We start from the raw sequence: 20,204 nt of genomic DNA, 5'->3' as shown, positions 1-20,204 counted from the left end.
TGGCGCAACTTCGATTTACTTGGCACAGTAATGCTAGCGCAACTTCGCCAGCGTTCGGCACCCTGGACGCAACTATGGATTTCAGTGAATTAGCGTTGTCCTGGCGAATCTACGTCTGACGAAGTGTTGTGCTGCGAGTGAAGCAGTCACTGGTGAAGCTGTTGCACCAATTGAAACAGAGTATTTAGCCCAAACCCAGAGCCAAAACTCCAGCAATTGGAGAAGCAATGTCAGAGTCGGTTGGGATAAGTAATACAGGCTGCAAAAGGACCAGGGATTAGATTAAGGAATCGTGAATAATGCTTTTAAATTGGCATTGACATGTTCCTGTACAAAGCTGGAATGCATCACTATTATCTCTCTAAATTGTACATTATGTATTGTGTGTATTTTTATGTCATCTGAATTTTTGGGAAGAATATTTGAAAAATGTATGATATCTACAGATTTCTAAAAACAAGGATGTAGTTTAGCTCTTTATTTAAGTGAACAAAACAAAAAGTTGCAATATACCAGGGGTTCCTAATTTATGGGGTGAGACCCAAAGCTGTTGGTGAATAAATAAAATTGTGAATAATAGGTTTTAACATTCTGCAACATAATTTCATACCTCCCAACATTTTATAAATAAAAAGATGGACAAAAAAGTTTGCCCTGCACAGTTTGGCAAATTTTTGACCATGCCCATTTATGAGACCACACCCCCTAATTACCATGTTGATTTCACAAAATTTGGCAGGTTATGAAAGTTTGAACATATTTCTGTGTTTTTTTTCCAGTTATTGCAGTTTTGCTAGTGAAGGTGAATTGCCCTTTAAGCTGTGAGTCTGACTTCTCCCAAGGGACCTGTTATCTTATATTGTTACAATTACTTATTTGCTTATCTCAAAATTGTTACAAAAGTATCTTATCTGCAACTGTGACTGTTCTGGGCTCTCTGCCGAAAGCCAATTAAGTTAGAAACTTTGTTTCTTTCTCTGGCTGTTCAGTGCAGAGAAAAACGTGACTTTCCAGTACAAACGAGGGACTGTGGGTTGAGCTGTCAAAAGAGGGACTGTCCCTCTATAAACGGGACAGTTGTGAGGTATATAATTTGGGCCCCTGAAACAAAAAACAAAGATTAAGAACCATTGTATATATTGTATATATTATTTATATCCTGAAATCCCACAACATTTGTAGAGCTGGGTATGGAAATGTCACAAAATGAAGATGTAGTCGGACGGATCAGGTAAATAAATGTGTGAGATGAATTCCAGTGAGCCGGTTGCTGGGAGGAAAATGCTAATGAATTGATTGTTATTTATCTGTTTGTAGTAAATAAAGACGTGTGTGAGCGAGGCATCTTACAATAGCCCAGAGATGGAAATTCCCTGTAAATATTACAGCTCTAGGGCTGGGTCTGTAAATGTCACAATAGGAAAAGGCAGTGTGTTCCTGGGAGATGTAGAACAGGAATGTGTGTTCGGAAATGAATTCCAGTGAGAGGCAAATGCTAAGCAGAAAAAAGATTAATGGAAGGGAACATTTAGTTATTCACTTATCTGTGTGTATTAATGTGGCAGCAGCGAGGAGTGATTGTAAATCGAATCCTTTATAAAGAAATAATACGGTTTGTGTTTCCCGTCTGATTTACACTCTATTTAAAGACATATCCTGACAGTTAGCCCTGCCTTTGCCGCTATAAGAGCTTTTAGTATCAAAGTTGGGCGAGCGGGGGATTGACTGGGTGGGTTGCCCGACTGCTGTCAGGGTTGTTTAGTGGCCAGGGAAGGGGGTTCAATCAGAGCCTTTGGGTCAGGTTCTGTAGTGGGACCCAGGCCCCCCAGTCCAACACTGTCTACTCTTTAGGGTCAGGGCACACAGGCAGATTCGGGGAGATTAGTCGGCCGACGACAAATATCCTCTTCTTCGGGGCGACTAATCTCCCCAAACTGCCTCCCCTCAGGCTAAAATGTAAATTGCCGGCAGGATGGCACTCGGAGCACTTAGTTTTCCGAAGTTTCCTCATGATGCAACTTCAGGCGACTTCGGAAAATAAATCGCACTGATTCCCATCCCGCCAGCAATTAATATTCTAGCAGGCGCAAGGCAGGGGAGCCAGTTTGGGAGATTAGTCGCACCAAAGAAAAGGAGATTTGTCGCCGGCCGACACCGAATCTGCCTTGACCCTTATGAAAGGCTTCCAACTAGATTACTGGCTGTCAGCCTGCCCCCTTCCCTATCAGTCTACTGCTTTGGGGTCGTCTGATTGGACAATCATAATAAGAGTAATGAAAGCAACAGTCTGATTGGTTGCTACAGGTTACTACTACAGAGTGAAAACAAACTAATTGTTTCTGTGACAATTTCAGGCACACACTGCCCCTTTATCATGGGATTGAGTTGACTGACGTATTGATTTATGGCTTAGAGGAAGTGGATTTACAAAGCAACAATAATTTGGTCGTTTTCTAACACGTCAATACGGTACTGGCTGAAACATTAGATATCTCAAGGGCAATGGAGATTAATCGCCAGTGATAAATCTCTGCTTCTGCAGGTGACTAATCTCCCGTAAAAGCTTTCCTTCTTTTCCCACTCAATAATATGAATCACTGGTGGTAAAACTCATAAGTTGCTTCAGTCTCCCAAAATGGCACGAAGTTTCCACTTGAGGCAATTTCAAGTGATTTTGGGAGAATGTAGTAGGGATGCACCGAATCCACTATTTTGGATTCGGCCGAACCCTGAATCCTTCACGAAAGATTCGGTCAAATACCAAACTGAATCCAAATCCTAATTTGCATATACAAATTAGGGGTGGGAAGGGGAAACAATTTTTTACTTCCTTATTTTGTGACAAAAAGTCACGTGATTTCCCTCCCTGCCCCCAATTTGCATATGCAAATTAGGATTCAGATTCGGTTCAGCTGGCAGAAGGATTCGACCAAATCCTCCTGAAAAAGGCCAAATCCTGAAAAGAAACCTGGATTTGGTGCATCACTAGAATGAAGTGACATGTGGCTTTTACCACCAGGGATTCACATTGTTTTCTATGGGAAAGCTTTTAGAGGAGATTAGTCACCCGCAGAAGCAGAGATTTATCGCTGGTGATGAATCTCCTCGTGTGCCATTGCCCTTAAGAAGGGGTTGGATGGTGTTTAGCAAGTGAGGGAATACAGGGATATGGGAGATAGCTCATAGTACAAGTTGATCCAGGGACTGGTCCCATTGCATCTTGGAGTCAGGAAGGAATTTTTCCCCTCTGAGGCAAATTGGAGAGGCTTCAGATGGGTTTTTTTCCTTCCTCTGGATCAACTGGCAGTTAGGCAGGTTATATATAGACTTAAAAGATTGAACTTGATGGCTGTGTGTCTTTTTTCAACCTAACTTACTATGTTCCTATATTTTGGAGCTTTTTTTTGCCTTTTTGACATCCCAATGGACAACAGCAACAGCTGAAGAACTGGTTAATTTATCCCCAATCTGCACTTTTCTCGTTGGTTATTTGCAGATCTGTAACACAACAGGGCCTTAGTGCTCATTATTAAACCAGGTCTGACGATGCCCTGCACTTCTCAATTGCAAATCCAGCTTTGGGTGCAGAGTAGGTGGAAAGTACAGAGTTCGCTGGCAGCTTGTGCCTGAATGGGAAACACTTTAGGGGTTGTTTAGGGAACGGTGAAGCCTTTGTGCCTCAATCCCACCTGCGCCTTGTGAATACGAAATCAGGCAGAGTTGTATTTGTGGGGCACATGCAGGTCTCTACGCTCCAAGGCCAGGGCACAAAGTGTGCAAAAAACATTACTGTTACCCTATTTTGTCAGAATTAATCAAATGACATGTTTCCAAGAATAACCCAAATCCTACACACTGTTTCAGGAATGTATAATATAATGCACCTTTTAAAGGACAAGGAAAGGCAAAAAAATAAAATCCAATTTTTACTTTCTTTAATGAAAAAGAAACCTATCTCCAATATACTTTAATTAAAAAATGTGCACCATTTTTATAACAAACCTGACTGTATGCAGTGAAATTCTCCCTTCATTTACTGCTGTGGATAGGAATTGTCAGACGGTCCCTAACTGCTGAGCAGGGAAACAATCATACTTATGAACAGCAGGGGGAGCCCCCGCCTTACTTCCCAGCCATGCAGAACTCAAGCAGCTTTGTTTATGACGATCCCTAAGCAGCCCAGACCACACTGAGCATGTGCAGGGTCAGGGTCAGGGTCAGGCAAAGATGTATAACAAAGTTACAAGATGACAGCCCCCTGTGGCCAACTTTGAAAGTGTAAATCATTTGTTTGATTAGGCTTTGTGGTGCAGTAAGTTCATGCTTATATTTAATATACAAAATACAGCATTTCTAGCCTTATTCTATTTTAGACTTTCCTTGTCCTTTAACCCTTAAACAGCCACAGTGTGACACTTAGTTTGCTGGCTGTGCCCCAGACACATCCATATCTTCATTTCTTTCATTTCTAATTGCAGTCTTTGTGCTTCATATTGCAACTTTCTCGCCAAACTCTGCCCAACAGGGAGTTTTTTGCTTTATCTACAGTCAAGTTTGCAAGGGCTGCATTTCTAATGAATCCCATATCGCTTTAAAAAACAGCATTTCCCCCGATATCACTTTTTATTTCAAATATCTTTCATCTTTTAAAAACAGCATTTCCCCCCAATGATCAAAGCTATCCGTGTTACTGAGCTCACTCCCCTGCAGCGCTGAGAAGCATTTCCCATTCTGTGGCTGCTTTTAGCAACAAAAGTGACTTGGGGATCTGTATCTCTGTGGGACAAACTGCAGGCCGGCTGCATCCTTCTTAAAGGTCTCAGGTTTGTAGATAAATGAAGGAACTTTAAAGATGCAGAGAGAATGCAACCCCTGATAATAAGTAAAAAATATATCACCTGATCACAATAACGGAATTCCTACTAAAAATGGCACATTTATTGTGTACCAGGTCTGGGATCTGTTTTCTGGAATCCCATTATCCAGAAAGCTCTGAATTGCAGAAAGGGCATCTCGCATAGAAATACATTTTATCCAAATAATCAACATTTTTAAAAACGATTTCCTTTCTGTAATAATGAAAAAGTATCTTGATACAAGCTAAGATATAATTAATTTCCTTATTGGAAGCAAAACCAGCCTATTGGGTTTATTAATGTTTATATGATTTTCCAGAAGATCCAAATAACAGAAAGATCCATTATCTGGAAAACCCCAGATCTCGATCATTCTGGATAACAGGTCCCATACATGTACCAGCCTTATATCTTCCCATTTGACGCTATCAGCTTATATATAAATATGAAGATGCAGGTTTGTCATACAACAAGCACTTTCTTATTTATATATAAATAAAATCAATGAACTCGATTGGCCTATGACTGTGATTTTGGTGCAAGAAACAGATCATTTATTGTGTAAAGGGGAGGGTGCAATGTGCAAACAACAGGCACAATCTACTACTGTATCTTGCCCTGCACATAGACACATTGCTGCTCCATTTTGGAACGCAGAGACCCTTGCGAGCATGCTCCCCCCGTGCATGCGTGCGCAGGCTCCCTCCGGAGCACTGGAGATTAGGTAAGAAGGCAGTTTAAACAGCATCGCATCCCCTATGCTTCCGCCAAATTTGAAATGCGTCTGGGTGGCATTCCACCCCCAAAATTTCTAGACCTTTGGGGCCTCGCCACAAATCCAGGCCTGACGCTAGAGTTCTGCGCTGGTCCAGTTGGGTAGACCCGTGCCCAACTCAGACCCACTAGGTGATAACCAGACCCGCTGGCCCTCTATAAATTCCCCTGTTCCCACTACTGGAAACTACCAGCAGCACCCCCAATCTTCGGCCGACCTGGGACCTGCAAAAACCAGAAGTGGCATCACTCCGGAGCGCATATCAACCAGGTTAGGGGAAAATCCTTATATTTAACTGCAGGAGGTCGGGGGAATGCAGCCTGCAATTGGCCTGGGTACCCAGGCAGGGTACACACGGACCATCTGCATGGTAAGGGGACTGGGGGTTTTCCAATCAAAATCCGACTACCTTGGTGTATTCTGTGGGTACCTGACCCAATGCAGGACTCTACAGTCTGCAAATGGCAGTGCGGTATTGATAGCATAGAGGCACTCCCCCTTCCAACCTCTTTCTAGTCTATGTCCCCATTCTTTGTCGATAATGATGTACTTTGGGTGCCTTTAATGTGCAAGTTTTACAGCCCTATTCTTGCCATGTTACAGTTACACAAATACTTGTCTATTAACTACTGAGTTCAAGCACATTCAACACTTTGTTAAAGGGGGTGTAAAGGAAAAAAAAATAAAATCCCATTTTTACTTTCTTTAATGAAAAATAAACCTATCTCCAATATACTTTAATTAAAAAAATGTGTATCATTTTTATAAGAAACCTGACTATATGCAGTGAAATCCCCTCTTCGTTATACTTGATCTGACTGCTGTTTATATGAAACTTCCGACGGTCCCTAACTGCGGCAGAGAAACAATCATATTTTCAAACAGCACCTTACTTTCCAGAACTACAGCAGCTTTGTTTGTTTCCCTGTAAAGCAGCCAGTGACCGTGTAGTGATTTGTATCCACAGGCCAAGTGCAGTCTGTATATTCTGATTATTAATTAAGGGCCGCACATTTTTGGGGACGGCATGCCGCCCAGTCGCTCTGTGGGGAGCACAGGTTTTGCGCCAGCGTGTGGTAGTGCGGGCGGGCGCTATGACCGCGCGGAGCGCACGGCCTAGGGGCGCCCGCCCAGCGGATCCCACGCTGAATTTATGACGATCCCTAAGCAGCCCAGACCACACTGAGCATGTGCACAGTCTTGGTCTTGCAAAGATGTTAAACATAGCCACAAGATGACAGCCGCCTGCGGCGAACTTTGACAGCATAAATCATTTGTTTAATTAGGATTCTGGTGTAGTAAGTTCATGTTTATGTTTAGTATACAAAATACAGCATTTATAGCCTTATTCTTTTTAATCTGTAGTTAAAAATAAAAGTGCAAAGAGACAAGGGATCTTTTCTAAGTGCAGAATTTAGTTATAGTTCAACATATCCCCGCATACAAAGTTACACTTGTAGGATAAAAAAATATAGCAATCGCATATGTATCGTATGTTTTGCTCTCAGAACCAGTCACAAGGAAGTGATGTATGAAACAAGAAGTCCTTGAGAAAGCGGATCGGAGTCCGCGAAACCCGCTGGTTAAAGAGTGAAGAGTCCGTATATCTGAAACTACTCCAAGAACGAGTGTAAATTGAGGGAGCTCAAAATCCAGACCATAGAAGGATTAATTACCGGCACGGGACTGGTTCTGAGCACCAAATACACGGGGGCTCATTTGTAAACACTGGGCAAATTTGCACCTGGGCAATAACCCATAGCAACCAATCAGTGATCAGCTTTTTTCAGGCAGCTGCAGGTTGAACACTGAAAGCAATGATCTTATTGGTTGCCATGGGTTACTGCCCAGGTGCAATTTTACCCGGTGTTTATAAATAACCCCCGCGGACTAGGACTGAGAGCGAAACATACGGACAGATAAGAAACGTATATGCGATTACTATATTTTTTTATCCTGTGAGTGTAACTTTATATGCGGGGATATGTTGATCTATAACTAAATTCTGCACTTAGAAAAGATCCCTTTTCTCTTTGTGCTTTTAATTTTAACTACAGATTTCTATACATTTGGAGCGGGAGTACTCCATTACCAAAGGCTGCAGAGCGGGGAAGTGAATATTCTTGAAACAAACGGTGATCCCTATTAACCTCATCTTCAGGAGCACCGCAGGTGTTAAATGAGTGTTTTCTATTTAAGACTTTAGTCCCCCTTTAAGCAGAAATGTAATCATGTGAGGGTATTACAGGAGTACAAGGACATCGTCATCATCAATGACATCACACAATTGATTGAAATCGAAACCGCTTTTCATCTCTGTCTGTTTTCCAATCTGCCGCTAATCTCTCTGCGCTTTACAGGGAGAAAGAGAATGAAAGCACAGCTCAGTGTGACTATAAAGCCGCTGTATCTCACATCACTCAGCAATGTACCCAATGTATCTTCTCTTTAAGTCACGCAAGTTGTACTGAACAACGCGGTTCCTTTGCAGGACAAACATCACTGACTGAACAGTTTTGTAACCACTGAGAATTGTGCAAACAATATCAAATACGGCAAATCAAGGACAAAAGAAATTGTTTCTCTTTTGTTCCTCTCCGGTGAGACTGGCGCCCTCATGAACTCAACGATGTGTCGCCCAACCGCCATAGCCATGGATATACTAATTACTCCAGCCAATGTTATTGGATTCACAGGGCCAAGTGCTAAAAAAGGGAATTTCTTGTGTCAGGATGTGATAAATTGTTAAATATCTATAGAAAAAGTGAGCTTTCAGGAGTCTATAGCCTCTTCTTCAGGTAGTGGGTTGAAATATATAGTTTTTATACATTAAGTTACAATATTAGTCATTTGATATTAAAGTGAATTGAAGGAATGAAGCACTTCATCTCTATAAATACTTGGGGTTCCTTTTCCAGCTGTTCTAAAGGGAAGAGCACAAGCTACAAGTGACTCCTCATCTCAGCTGGGTCCTCTCCAAAATATTGTAGCAAGATTCTATAACACCGAACACATCAATTTTTACTGATTGGCGCAGATCACAATATCAATAAACATCTTCAGATTGTAAAAAGGACCTCTGCCATTGACTTCTACATGACTTTGACAGGTTTCAGCTGGAGTATTTTTCTATTCTGATTTTTAGCAGCTTCGGAGTATAATAAATCTCAAAAAAATTTAGTTTTTTTCCACTAAAAAATTCAACTTTTTCCCCTTTAAAAACTCGACCAGAAAAAATTGAGGTTTAATAAATAAGCCCCTACGTACGGGACCTGTTATCCGGAATGCTCAGGACCTGGAGGTTTCCAGATAATGGGTCTTTCTGTAATTTGGATCTTCATACCTTAAGTCTACTAGAAAATCATGTAAACATTAAATAAACCCAATAGGCTGGTTTTGTTTCCAATAAGGATTAATTATATCTTAGCTGGGATCAAGTACAAGGCACTGTTAGATTATTACAAAGAAAAAACTCATTTTTAAAAATTTGGATTATTTGGTTATAATGGAGTCTATGGGAGACTGCCTTTCCATAATTCTGGATAACGGGTTTCCAGATAATGGATCCCACACCTGTGGTTTAAAACAGGAAAAGCTGATTTACTGAAAAGTACTTTTCTGGCAAACCTCAAATTTTTCTGGCTTCTAAAGGGGAAAAAGTTTAATTTTTAGAAGAAAAAAACGTATTTTTTTTTAGATTTATTATACTCCGAAGCTGCTAAAAATCTGAATACAAAAATACTCGCTAAAACCTGTCGAAGTCATGTAGAAATCAATGGAAGATGTGCCTTTTACATTTTGAAGATGTTTCCCAACATCATGATCTGCACTGGTTTTATTTAGAAAATCTGTAAAAGTTTTTCTGGTGTTAAATCGGAAAAGTCACACAATTTGAGCTAAAAATTTAAAAAGTCATATGATTCGATTAGACCCATGATATTGTCATGACTTTTTCCGCACCAACTTTTTAGATCAGATTTTTTGATATATTGGGTAAATTCGTGGATGGGCGTTAGGTCGACTTTGTTTTGATTAAAAAAATGTGAAAATTTCCAGTTCACTTGGGCAATAATCACACCACAGTGGTCTGCTCCCAGTGTAACATAATGCTCTTTTTCTTAGGGAATACAATAAAAGTAACTACAACTTGTCAAGTGTCACCTGGGAAAATATCCGTACATGGAGCCTCCTCAGTGGAGCAGAAAGCTACTTTTAGTAGGTTTAGTACAGTGATTCCCAATCACAAGTAACATGTTGTAAGGGCCTGAAGGCTCAGACTGGAGTAGCGGACCAAAGATGAAGCTGTAGACCAGCACAGTTCGAGGTACAATAGGATTGGGCAAAATAATGGTCAAAGTCCAGGCAACAAGGTCAGTTCAGGCAGCAAGGGTTCAATAGACGATAAACAGGCAAGGTCAAGATCAAGATCAGAATCAATACACAGTAAAACACCTAGGTACACACGAGGTAGAACCTACAATTGGGCGATGTTTGCAGTCCGCAGGCTCCTTAAATAGACCTCCTTTGGCGCCAAAACGGACGCAGTGGCATCCCGATGCTGGTGTTCTGAAGCTGGCGCCCATTCCGGCGCTTGCGTCCAATCAGCGGGCAAGAAGGTGCTGACGTCACAGCACTGCAACCAGGAGGAACCACATGAGAGGCATGAGAGGACTGGGCGCCTCCATCTTGGATCGAGGAATGGCGATGAGAATATCGTTGGTGAGTAGTTTCCCTTACAGTACCCCCTCCCTTATGGGGGGGCCTCAGGACCACCATGACTCGGGCTAGACGGGAACTGCTTATGGAACTTTTGGATGAGAAGAGGAGCATGGATATTACCCAGGAGCATTCCTCAGGACCAAACCCCTTCCACTCGACCAGATACTGGAGTACGCCTCTGGAAACCCGGGAATTCAGGATCCTCTTCACCTCGAACTCCTGGTGGCCCTCAACCTGAACAGGAGTAGGAATAGTAGAAGAAGAAGAAACAGAAGAAGTTGATGGTTTGAGAAGGGATACGTAGAAGACGTTTGGCACCCGCATCTCCGGAGGAAGTTGAAGACAACTGCCACAGGATTAATGATCTAATAACTGGAAATGGGACCTAGGACCAAGTTTTGGAGTCGGCACTCGGAGATGAATATTTCTTGTAGACAACCAAACTTTATCGCCAAGATTATATTGAGGAGACAAAACTCTTTTCTTGGAAAATCTCTTTTGAGAAAGAGAACTCTTCTCCAGGTTGGCTTTCGGGGCATGCCAGATAGCAGACATATGAACGGCTTTATCGTTGGCAGCTGGGACATTTGTGAGAAGAAAATCTTGAGGGAACGTCAACAAGTTTTGACTATAGACACAGAAGAAGGGGGATCTTTCAGAAGAAGTGTGTAGAGCATTATTGTGAGCAAATTCAGCCCAAGCAAGGAGATCTGCCCAGTAGTCCTGACACAGGGATACATGCCACTGAAGAAACGGCTCGAGTGCTTGATTAACCCTCTCTGTAGCACCATTGGATTGAGGATAGTAGGCAGAAGAGAATTGAAGGGAAATGTTGAGGGCTTTGCATAAGGATCTCCAGAACTTAGAGACAAATTGGGAGCCTCTATCAGAAACAATTTCAATCGGAATACCATGAAGATGAAAAATATGAGATATGAATAGTTTAGACAGTTCAAAGGACGAAGGTAGCTTGCGTAATGGTATGAAGTGGGCCATCTTGCTGAATCTGTCGATCACAATCCAGATAACAGTGTGTCCAAGGGAAACAGGAAGATCCACGATGAAATCCATTGCTAAATGAGTCCATGGTCGGGAGGGAATGGGCAAGGGTAAAAGTAGCCCCTTGGGAGGAGAATGCCCAGACTTGGAGGTTGCACAAGTGGCACAAGACAATACAAAGTCCTTAACGTCCTTTCAAAGAGAAAGCTTGCTTGGAGTTATGGGATTGGGAAATGATGGTGTGACGAAGTTCTGGAGGAACAAAAGCTACACCCAACGGAGTATCCGAAGGAGCAGAAGATTGTGCTGTTAACAACTGAGAGGCCATAGAAGGAAACAAAGCAGCCACAATCTTAGCTGGGGGCACTATGGGTTCAGGATTCTCAGAACAAGGGTCTTCAGGAACAAAACTTCTGGAAAGTGCATCAGCTTTATTATTCCGAGAGCCAGGGCAGAAAGTAATGATGAAGTTGAAGCAGGAGAAGAAGAGCGCCCAACGAGCTTGTCTGGGATTACGACGTTTGAGTGTTTGGATGTATTCAAGGTTCTTATGGTCAGTGAAGATTGATACAGGTACAGGGGAACCTTCCAACAGATGTCTCCATTCTTCAAGAGCCAATTTGACGGCTAACAACTCACGATTTCCCAAATCATAGTTCTTTTCCGGAGATGAGAATTTTTTAGAAAAGAAAGCGCATGGATGCAGTTTCCCATCACAAGGTAACCTTTGTGACATGATGGCTCCAGCCCCAACACCCGAAGCATCAACTTCAATGAAGAAAGGCAGAAGAGGGTTGGGGTATCTAAGGATCGGAGCAGATGAAAAAGATTCTTTGAGAGTCTTGAAAGCTTCCAAAGCTTGTGGAGGCCAGCATTGTGGTTTTCTCCCTTTCCGAATAAGGGCCAAGATCAGAGAAATTTTAGAAGAAAACCCCTTAATGAACTATCTATAATATTTGGCGAATTAACTTGAATGCGGCTCACATATATAAAAGGTTAGGGTCCCCTTGTTTAGTAGTTCACACTATCAGTAGCGTACCGTAAATATGCTGCCCCCCCAAAAAAAAACTCTGGAGGCCCCACGCTCTGGGCCCCCTTGTCACCACCCCCCCACAACTGCTGTATTGGAGTTAGCATTAATTAGTGTTGTCATTATCTTCCTTGAAATATATAGTGAATAAAGTACACCCTATTGTAAAATCTTAGGATATTATAAGTCACCAAGGAGTTCCATATCCAAGGTTACTTCTAGTATCCTAATATTTTCCAAGTGGCACTTTATTATAATACACAATTTTTAGTGAGTCATGTGACTCGTCACCGTTTATAAGGATATCATTTACAAGATATTCATGGCTTTTGTGTATTATAAGAATATTATCCATCCATGGTGTGTATAACAGCACTTTCCTGCAGCCAGGAGTTTTGTGACATTTGGGCCTCAAGGACTCGAGAAGCTTCTGATACAGCTAATTCCTCCAATACATCATGCACTAAGCCGACTTGTCACGTCACGCTGTTTTACATTTTTTTATGCAAATGATTTCCAAGGACATATGGTCACAGAGCCCCAATTTTATCTATTAACATGCCTGTGACCAGCCTTACAGACATAGCTCCACCAGAGCAATATCACTTGCACCCAGCGTATCTTATACCTTTGCTTTCCACCGCACAGATCCACACAGTCAATATAGTTTCCAAATCCTTCTCATATGTGTTTTCCTGCCATCCCTTTAACTGCCATTGAAACCTTTACCGATCCATAAAACCAACCGCTAAAGAAAATTGCATAATCACGTTCATCAAGTTATCCCTATAATGACTACATTTGATGAACAGCTTCACTGCAGCTCATCCGCACTTGAACTTCTTCTTTCCATTGAGGATTTTTGTTTCCCGCTGTGTGATAAATGAGTGTTGTTAATGTTTCATTTGCCAAGACTTTTCCAGCTTCCCAATGGTGTAAATCATGGCTCCCTCATTATATACTTGTACGGCCTCTTCACTGACTCTGTTACACTCACTCATCATCATTATATAGAAGCAAAATGCAATTATATTTATCTGTCCTTTAATTTCAACAAGCAGCCCAAGACAAAGTTACCCTGCACTGTAATCAGCATGTGCCAACTAAATGTGGGCTTCTTATAGAGAATGGTTAGTGAGATTAACACACTGTATTGGCAATATTATCTTGGACCCATGTTCCATCTGAGCTGTGAGCTTAATTGGGATATTTTCTTGCACCCAATGTTCCATTTGAGCTTTGAGCAGATTCAGAATATTATCTTGAACCTAATGTTTGATATGAGCTGTGAGCTTCTTGCACCCAATGTTTTATTTGAGCTGTGAGCTTTTTCGGAATATTATCTTGCACCTGCTCCATCTGAGCTGACCCAGCTAAACCTCTTTACATATTTTTGTACACATAGCATAAAGTACATCAAAGGGTACAGTGTTTGGACCATTCCCTTCCATTCTGACCACGAACCAGCACTTTTTCTTCATCGTTATATTTTCCCTGTGCCACAGGCACCCCCAGGACTTGCACATGAGCAGTACAGAAATGAGAGATGCTGGAAAACCACAAAAATATGGCGGCACGACCAGTGTCGGACTGGCCCACAGGGATACCAGGAAAACTCCCGGTGGGCCCAGGTGTCAGTGGGCCCTCATGCTGCTAAACTTTTGGCCTATTTCATGGCCATTTCCTATTTCTTTGATAACAGACGCTAAATATATGGAATAATTGATTATAGTATGTAAAGATAACAGACTAGGATAATAGAGGTTAATTGAGGAGATGAAGAATAATAGTACTGAGAGTGGGCCCCTGGTCTAAGGTTTTATGGTGGGCCCCTGGTCTAAGGTTTTTGGGTGGGCCCCTGATGTCCCAGTCCGACACTGGGCACGACACTGAGAAGAAGAGTACCCTGCTTTTTTGCATTATTTGAAGGAAAGGGACCCCATACCAGCAACAAGAATCACAAACAACTTAGTACCCTACCCTACGATTCTATCTTTCCTTGCCCTAAAATCCATTGTGGTGGGTCTAGCCACATGAAACTTGTGCTTGGCTTGTTCTATTTGTATGAAGATTGCAGTGTTTCAGCTGGTCCTTCCAATCATACGGAAATACACTTTCAGAGCTCCTTCTACACCTCCTTGATGGAGCACAAAGCTGCTCTTTCTCTCTTCTCTCACTGTCTTACTCTTCTGGAGAGTCATAGTCAGTAGGTACAGGACTAGGCTAATGTTCTAGTGCACCAAAAGGTAGACTCTAATGGTGGCCATAGACGTAACAATTACGATCTTTCTTGGAAAAGATGTTTCCAGGAAAGATCGTTGGTTTCAATACCCATGTGTAGAACTGTATCGTCAGATATACAGATAGAAACAATAGAATTCTACCTGTATCTGACGATTCAGCACTAACAATGGGCGATGTTCTGGTGCCTTCAAAGGCATCGATCAAAATTTTCCCTCCTGCCCGATCGACGAGCCGACTTCTGCCGACATCGGTTGGCTCTATTCCCACCATACACGCACCGAATATTGTACGAAAATTTGTTTCGTGCAATATTATCTGTGCATCTATGGCCAACTTTAGTTTTTACTTGAAGAGATTGTGAGATGATTCCTTATGGAGGAATTCAGAGATGGAATTCCAGAGGTAAGGAGGAGCAAGATAGAAGGGTTTGAGATGAGAAGTGGATGGTGTGAAGAGAAGGTGAATCTGAGAGAAGCAGAGAAGACGACCAGGAACATATAGTGAGACAAGAGAAGAAATGTAGTGAGGAGCAGAGGAGTGAAGGGCTTTGAATGTTATCAGAAGAAGTATATATCCTATCCTTTGCTTAACAGGCAGCCACGCTAAGGATTTTAGTTGGGGTTGAGCAGGTTCACTTTTAGGAAAAAGCAGAAGGAGCCTGGTAGCAGAGTTTAATATTGATTGGCGGGGAGAGAGATGGGAGTCAGGAAAACCAGTTAGTAGAAGATTGCAGTAGTCTAAACGGGATAAGATAAGGGCATGGATTAGTGTTTTGGCTGTTGTTAATTTTCTGTTTGGGAAACAATTGTTATTATGTAAAGGATCCTGTAGCCAGTCAATATATCAGATGCTATATATCAAATCTGTCATGGCTGTCAGTATTAGGGATGCACCTTAGGAAGGCTAACCTCTCTCTCTCTCTAGATATATATATATATATATATATATATATATATATATATATATATATATATATATATATATATATATATATATATATATAAATAAAAAAAGACCAGCAACACCAAGATTTTTGCAAGTGGAAAAAAGTGTTATTGCATGTATAACCGACGTTACATTTCGGTCCCCAAGGTGAGAAAGGTTCCAATGGGGACCGAAACGTAACGTCGGTTATACATGCAATAACACTTTTTTCCACTTGAAAAAAAAAAAAATCATGATGTTGCTGGTCTTTTTTTTATTTTTATATATATATATATATATATATATATATATATATATATATATATATATATATATATATATATATATATATATATATATATATATATATATATATATATATATATATATATATATATACTGTAGATATATACCACACATACAGACTAAGCCAAGTATCCATACATACTGTATACATGTTGGGGCATTATACTAACATAAAGAAAAACAAGTGTTAGGATCTGCCTTTTTGAGACAAATGTCTGCATCAAAAATAATTTCACATTTGCACCTGATCAATGTCTCAACAATGAATTTATAAAACACAAAGCTCTTTCATTATCAGAAATGTTTTGATACAAGAGTTTCTTCATTAATTAATCCCAAATCATAACTCCCTCATGTTTCAGCTTGATCAACTTGTAAGAAGCCAAAACATAATTCCTGAGCCTCTGAACCGATAGCGCGGGGAATAGAAGAACTGTCAGTTTGAATACTAATGACATGCGTTTGCCTATGATCCAATGATAACCCCGACGCGCTCTGTGGAATTGCAAAGATTTAAAACACTCCTAATCTAAAAGGGCTGATGCATCTTGTCATGCGTTGGATTGAAACCACAACTCAGAAAATTGCATTCATGATAGAAGTTCAGATAAAGCAAAAGAAATAGAAATGAAGAATACAGTAACATAGTGGAGAGAAGACACCATGGAGTCTCAGTGCCTCAGTATAGATATAACTGTCTGGCCAATCAGAACAGGTCCCTTCCACAATTTTTAATACTTGATGCAAGTTGGGAAGATATATATCAGATATAAGAAGGCTGTTTTTATAATTTTCTCCCTTTCTGGAAATGGTGGCACTCATCTACTAACATGGGGCCAGCCCTGGGTCACTCCATGGTGGTATACGTAGAGACTGGGTACTTGGTACCATTTAGTATGGACTCACAAGATGACAGGGCAAGCCATATCTTTATTAAATAATATAATAGGAAGTCAGTAAGTAGTCACAGTCCAAGAAGTAACAAATCTTTGAGAGCTCCTTCAATATAATATCACTTAAGGGCAGAGACACACGCTGCTATTTCGGGAGATTAGTTGCCCAGTGATAAACCGCTTCTTCTTCGGGCAAATAATCCGAAAGGTCTTCTTCACTAGGGGAGCTCCAGCTCTTGGGTGTTGAAGGCCCTTATCTCTCTCTCAAGCTACTAGAGGCCTTTACGTCTCCAGCTTATCTGCTTCTTGTGGCTCACCAGAAGTGCTTTGCTGCTTCCCACATTGTGAGACTTAGTAATCAGCCAGATGCTAGGGAACCACCAACAAGAAAAATGGTTTCTCTCATAAGGGAGCACAGGGTCTGTGATGGCAGGGCAAAGGCTCGGGGTTCTAATACTTTTCTATAGTTTTGTTACCATTTATTTGTTACTAAAGTAGCAGCCACAGAAGTTTTGTGCCAAATTGGGCTAAAATATTAATGATTTACGCTTTCAAAGTTGGCCACAGGGGGTCACCATCTTGTAACGTTGTTAAACATCTTTGCAAGACCAAGACTGTGCACATGCTCAGTGTGATCTGGGCTGCTTAGGGATCAACATAAATTATCTATAAAAAAAGTCAAATAACATCTGCCAGAAAACGATACAGCAAGACTGACTAATAATCAGAATATACAGACTGCACTGGGTCCTGTGTTGTCATGTAATCTAATGTGGATTTTATAGTTTTTGTATTGTTTAATACAAACTTTCTCCAACTCTGCAGAACCAGTGGCTGCAACAAAATAATCCTCCGAATACAATCCCAGTTTTTCTGTTTGAATCTGGCTCCATGATCTTTGTCCCTGCAGCTGGGGATGTAAAGGCAAAAATAAAATCAAATACAAATCTCTTCAGAGTCGCTGACTGCTCTACAGGGAAACAAACAAAGCTGCTTGAGTTCTGCATGGCTGGGAAGTAAGGCGGGGGCTCCCCCTGCTGTTCATAAGTATGATTGTTTCCCTGCTCAGCAGTTAGGGACTGTCTGACAATTCCTATCCACAGCAGTAAATGAAGGGAAAATTTCACTGCATACATTCAGGTTTCTTATAAAAACAGTACACATTTTTTAATTAAAGTATATTGGCGATAGGTTTCTTTTTCATGAAAGAAAGAAAAATGGGATTTTATTTTTTTTGCCTTTACATGCCCTTTAACACCCAATGGTGTTTAACGGAATGTGACTGCTTATTAATTTAAGCCTGATAAATTAGGCTTTGATAAATGTGTCCGTTTTTTTTAAACACTTTTCTGAGTGGAAATTGTTCATACATCAGCTCCTGGGTGTTAAACATAGAATACAATACAGAACTAGTTTTTTTTATGCAAACTTATGGGAAGCACAATGTTAATAAAAACATCCTTACCTAAAAGGCATGACCAGGCAGGCAACCAGAAGATCTGCCATGGCCAGTGACATGATAAACATGTACGTGACTGTTCGAAGTCTCTTTTCTACCACTGGGCAAATGAAAACAACCGCATTGCCCAAGAAGGTGATCAGGTCAATAACAGTCAATAATAATCCAACGACCACTTGCTGTGGAGCAATCTCCAACGCTGTCCTGTTGCCTTCTCTCCGCAGGAAAGACGGGGCATAGGAAAAATTGGAGAGTAGAGAGACATTTTTATCCATGGACATTTTTAGTCTGCTTTGACCTGTAACAAGAAACACAAGGATTATAGGTTATAGGCTTCCCGCAACAAACATTTTATTTGACCTTTACTGGGCAGTTGTAATGATGAAGCAAGAGGGAAACATTTGTGTTTGTTCCACAACACGACAGTGATAGACATTCTTTTAATAAGCTACAAATTCAAGCAACCTCCTCATTCTACACTGCTAATGTACATCAGCCTGGGATTCAACAGCGATTCTTCATCAGCAGCATTATTAAGGAGAGAATGAACTTATGAAAAGCAACTGATAAGAACACTATGAACGACTCATACATCACAAATCTGAAATTCTTCTGGTTTGGCGCTGGTGGAAGTGATATTAGCTGCTGCAAGGTTGGACACATGAGCAAAGGCTACTTCAGGCACCTGTCACAACAATATAGGGAATACGTCCAAAATAATGATCGAAAAGCCTAATTATCCAAAGTTAAAACATGGGCAGTAATTAAGAATTCCTATTATAATACCTAAAACACAGAAGGGGGTGCATGTTTAGGAAACATTGGGTAATACTTAGGGGCACATTTATTATTGGTCGAATATCGAGGGTTAATTAACCCTCGATATTCGACCGTCGAAGTAAAATCCTCCGACTTCGAATATCGAAGTCGAAGGATTTACCGCATTTAGTACGATCAAACGATCGAAGGAAAAATCGTTCGATCGAATGATTAATCGAACGATTCGAAGGATTTTAATCCATCAATCAAACGATTTTCCTTGGATCCCAAATTGGTAGGAAAGCATATGGGGACCTTCCCCATAGGCTAACATTGGTGCTCAGTTATGCCAAACTTTAACCGCATTTGTATTCGAGTAGAAGCATTAATGTTATATTGTTAAAATGTAATTAAAGGGGACCCGTCACCCAAAAAAAATTATCCAAATCCTATTTTATCATGTTAGTCAAGCAAAATGAACTTTAATTACACTGTATAAATTATTTGAATATTGTTTCCATCAGTCTGGGAATTCATAATTATAGCAACCAGGAAGGAGCCATTTTGTGGACACTGTTATTAAGGCAAGTCTTGTATCATCTCCGAATCTTGTTTTGCACCAGAATGGGGGACCTGATGTCCATCCCCATGTCCTGGTTACACAATTAAATCGTTAAGAGAGCTGGGGGAATGTAGGGAGAGCGTAAGAAGTGCTGAATGGAAAGTGAAAGTAATTGCTTGCCCCGCCTCTATGCCTAGGCATAGAGATGGGGTAGGCAATACTTGATTGACAGCTGATATTTTTAAATGAGTTTACAACAGCTATGAATGCTTTAATAAAAAAAAGAAATTGGATTTCATATTTAATTTAAGAAGGACTTTTATTATACAGATTTTTATGTCTGGGTGACGGGTCCACTTTAAGAGTATTTAATTGATCTTCTTTAAGGTAAATATGAAAGTGACATTTATTTCGATTCATGTTAAAACATTGTCGGCAGCAAAGGGTTAACAACCCATTTTGTTTTAATTGTAATTATTGTAATCACTGAAGTCATGTCTGGAAAAGCTGTTAAAAAGCCGTTTTGCTGTTTTTATGTGTAACCCCTATGACTACGTCTCCGTTGATACCAAACGCACCAGAGATTTGATGTTTTTAACAAGTTTGGAATAAAAGTTTACTTTTTAGCCTATACGGATGAAAATCGAGTGCTCGTCTAATTTTGAATATTCTGATGCC

The 20,204-nt window shown here is 40.7% G+C and overlaps 1 protein-coding gene across 1 annotated transcript in view; it reads right to left on the bottom strand.

Moving 5' to 3' along the window:
• The window catches only part of LOC108719539 (histamine H2 receptor), a 91,056-nt gene that overhangs the window by 27,361 nt on the left and 43,491 nt on the right, over positions 1–20,204 (bottom strand). Inside the window, exon 2 of the mRNA XM_041587450.1 lies at positions 18,212–18,503. Within this exon, the coding sequence (XP_041443384.1) occupies positions 18,212–18,503 (292 nt within the window). The remainder of the gene's footprint in view (positions 1–18,211; positions 18,504–20,204) is intronic.

This window comes from Xenopus laevis, chromosome 1L (assembly GCF_017654675.1).
Source record: "Xenopus laevis strain J_2021 chromosome 1L, Xenopus_laevis_v10.1, whole genome shotgun sequence".
Classification (NCBI taxonomy): Eukaryota; Metazoa; Chordata; class Amphibia; order Anura; family Pipidae; genus Xenopus; species Xenopus laevis.
This window is presented reverse-complemented; position numbering and strand designations above follow the sequence as displayed.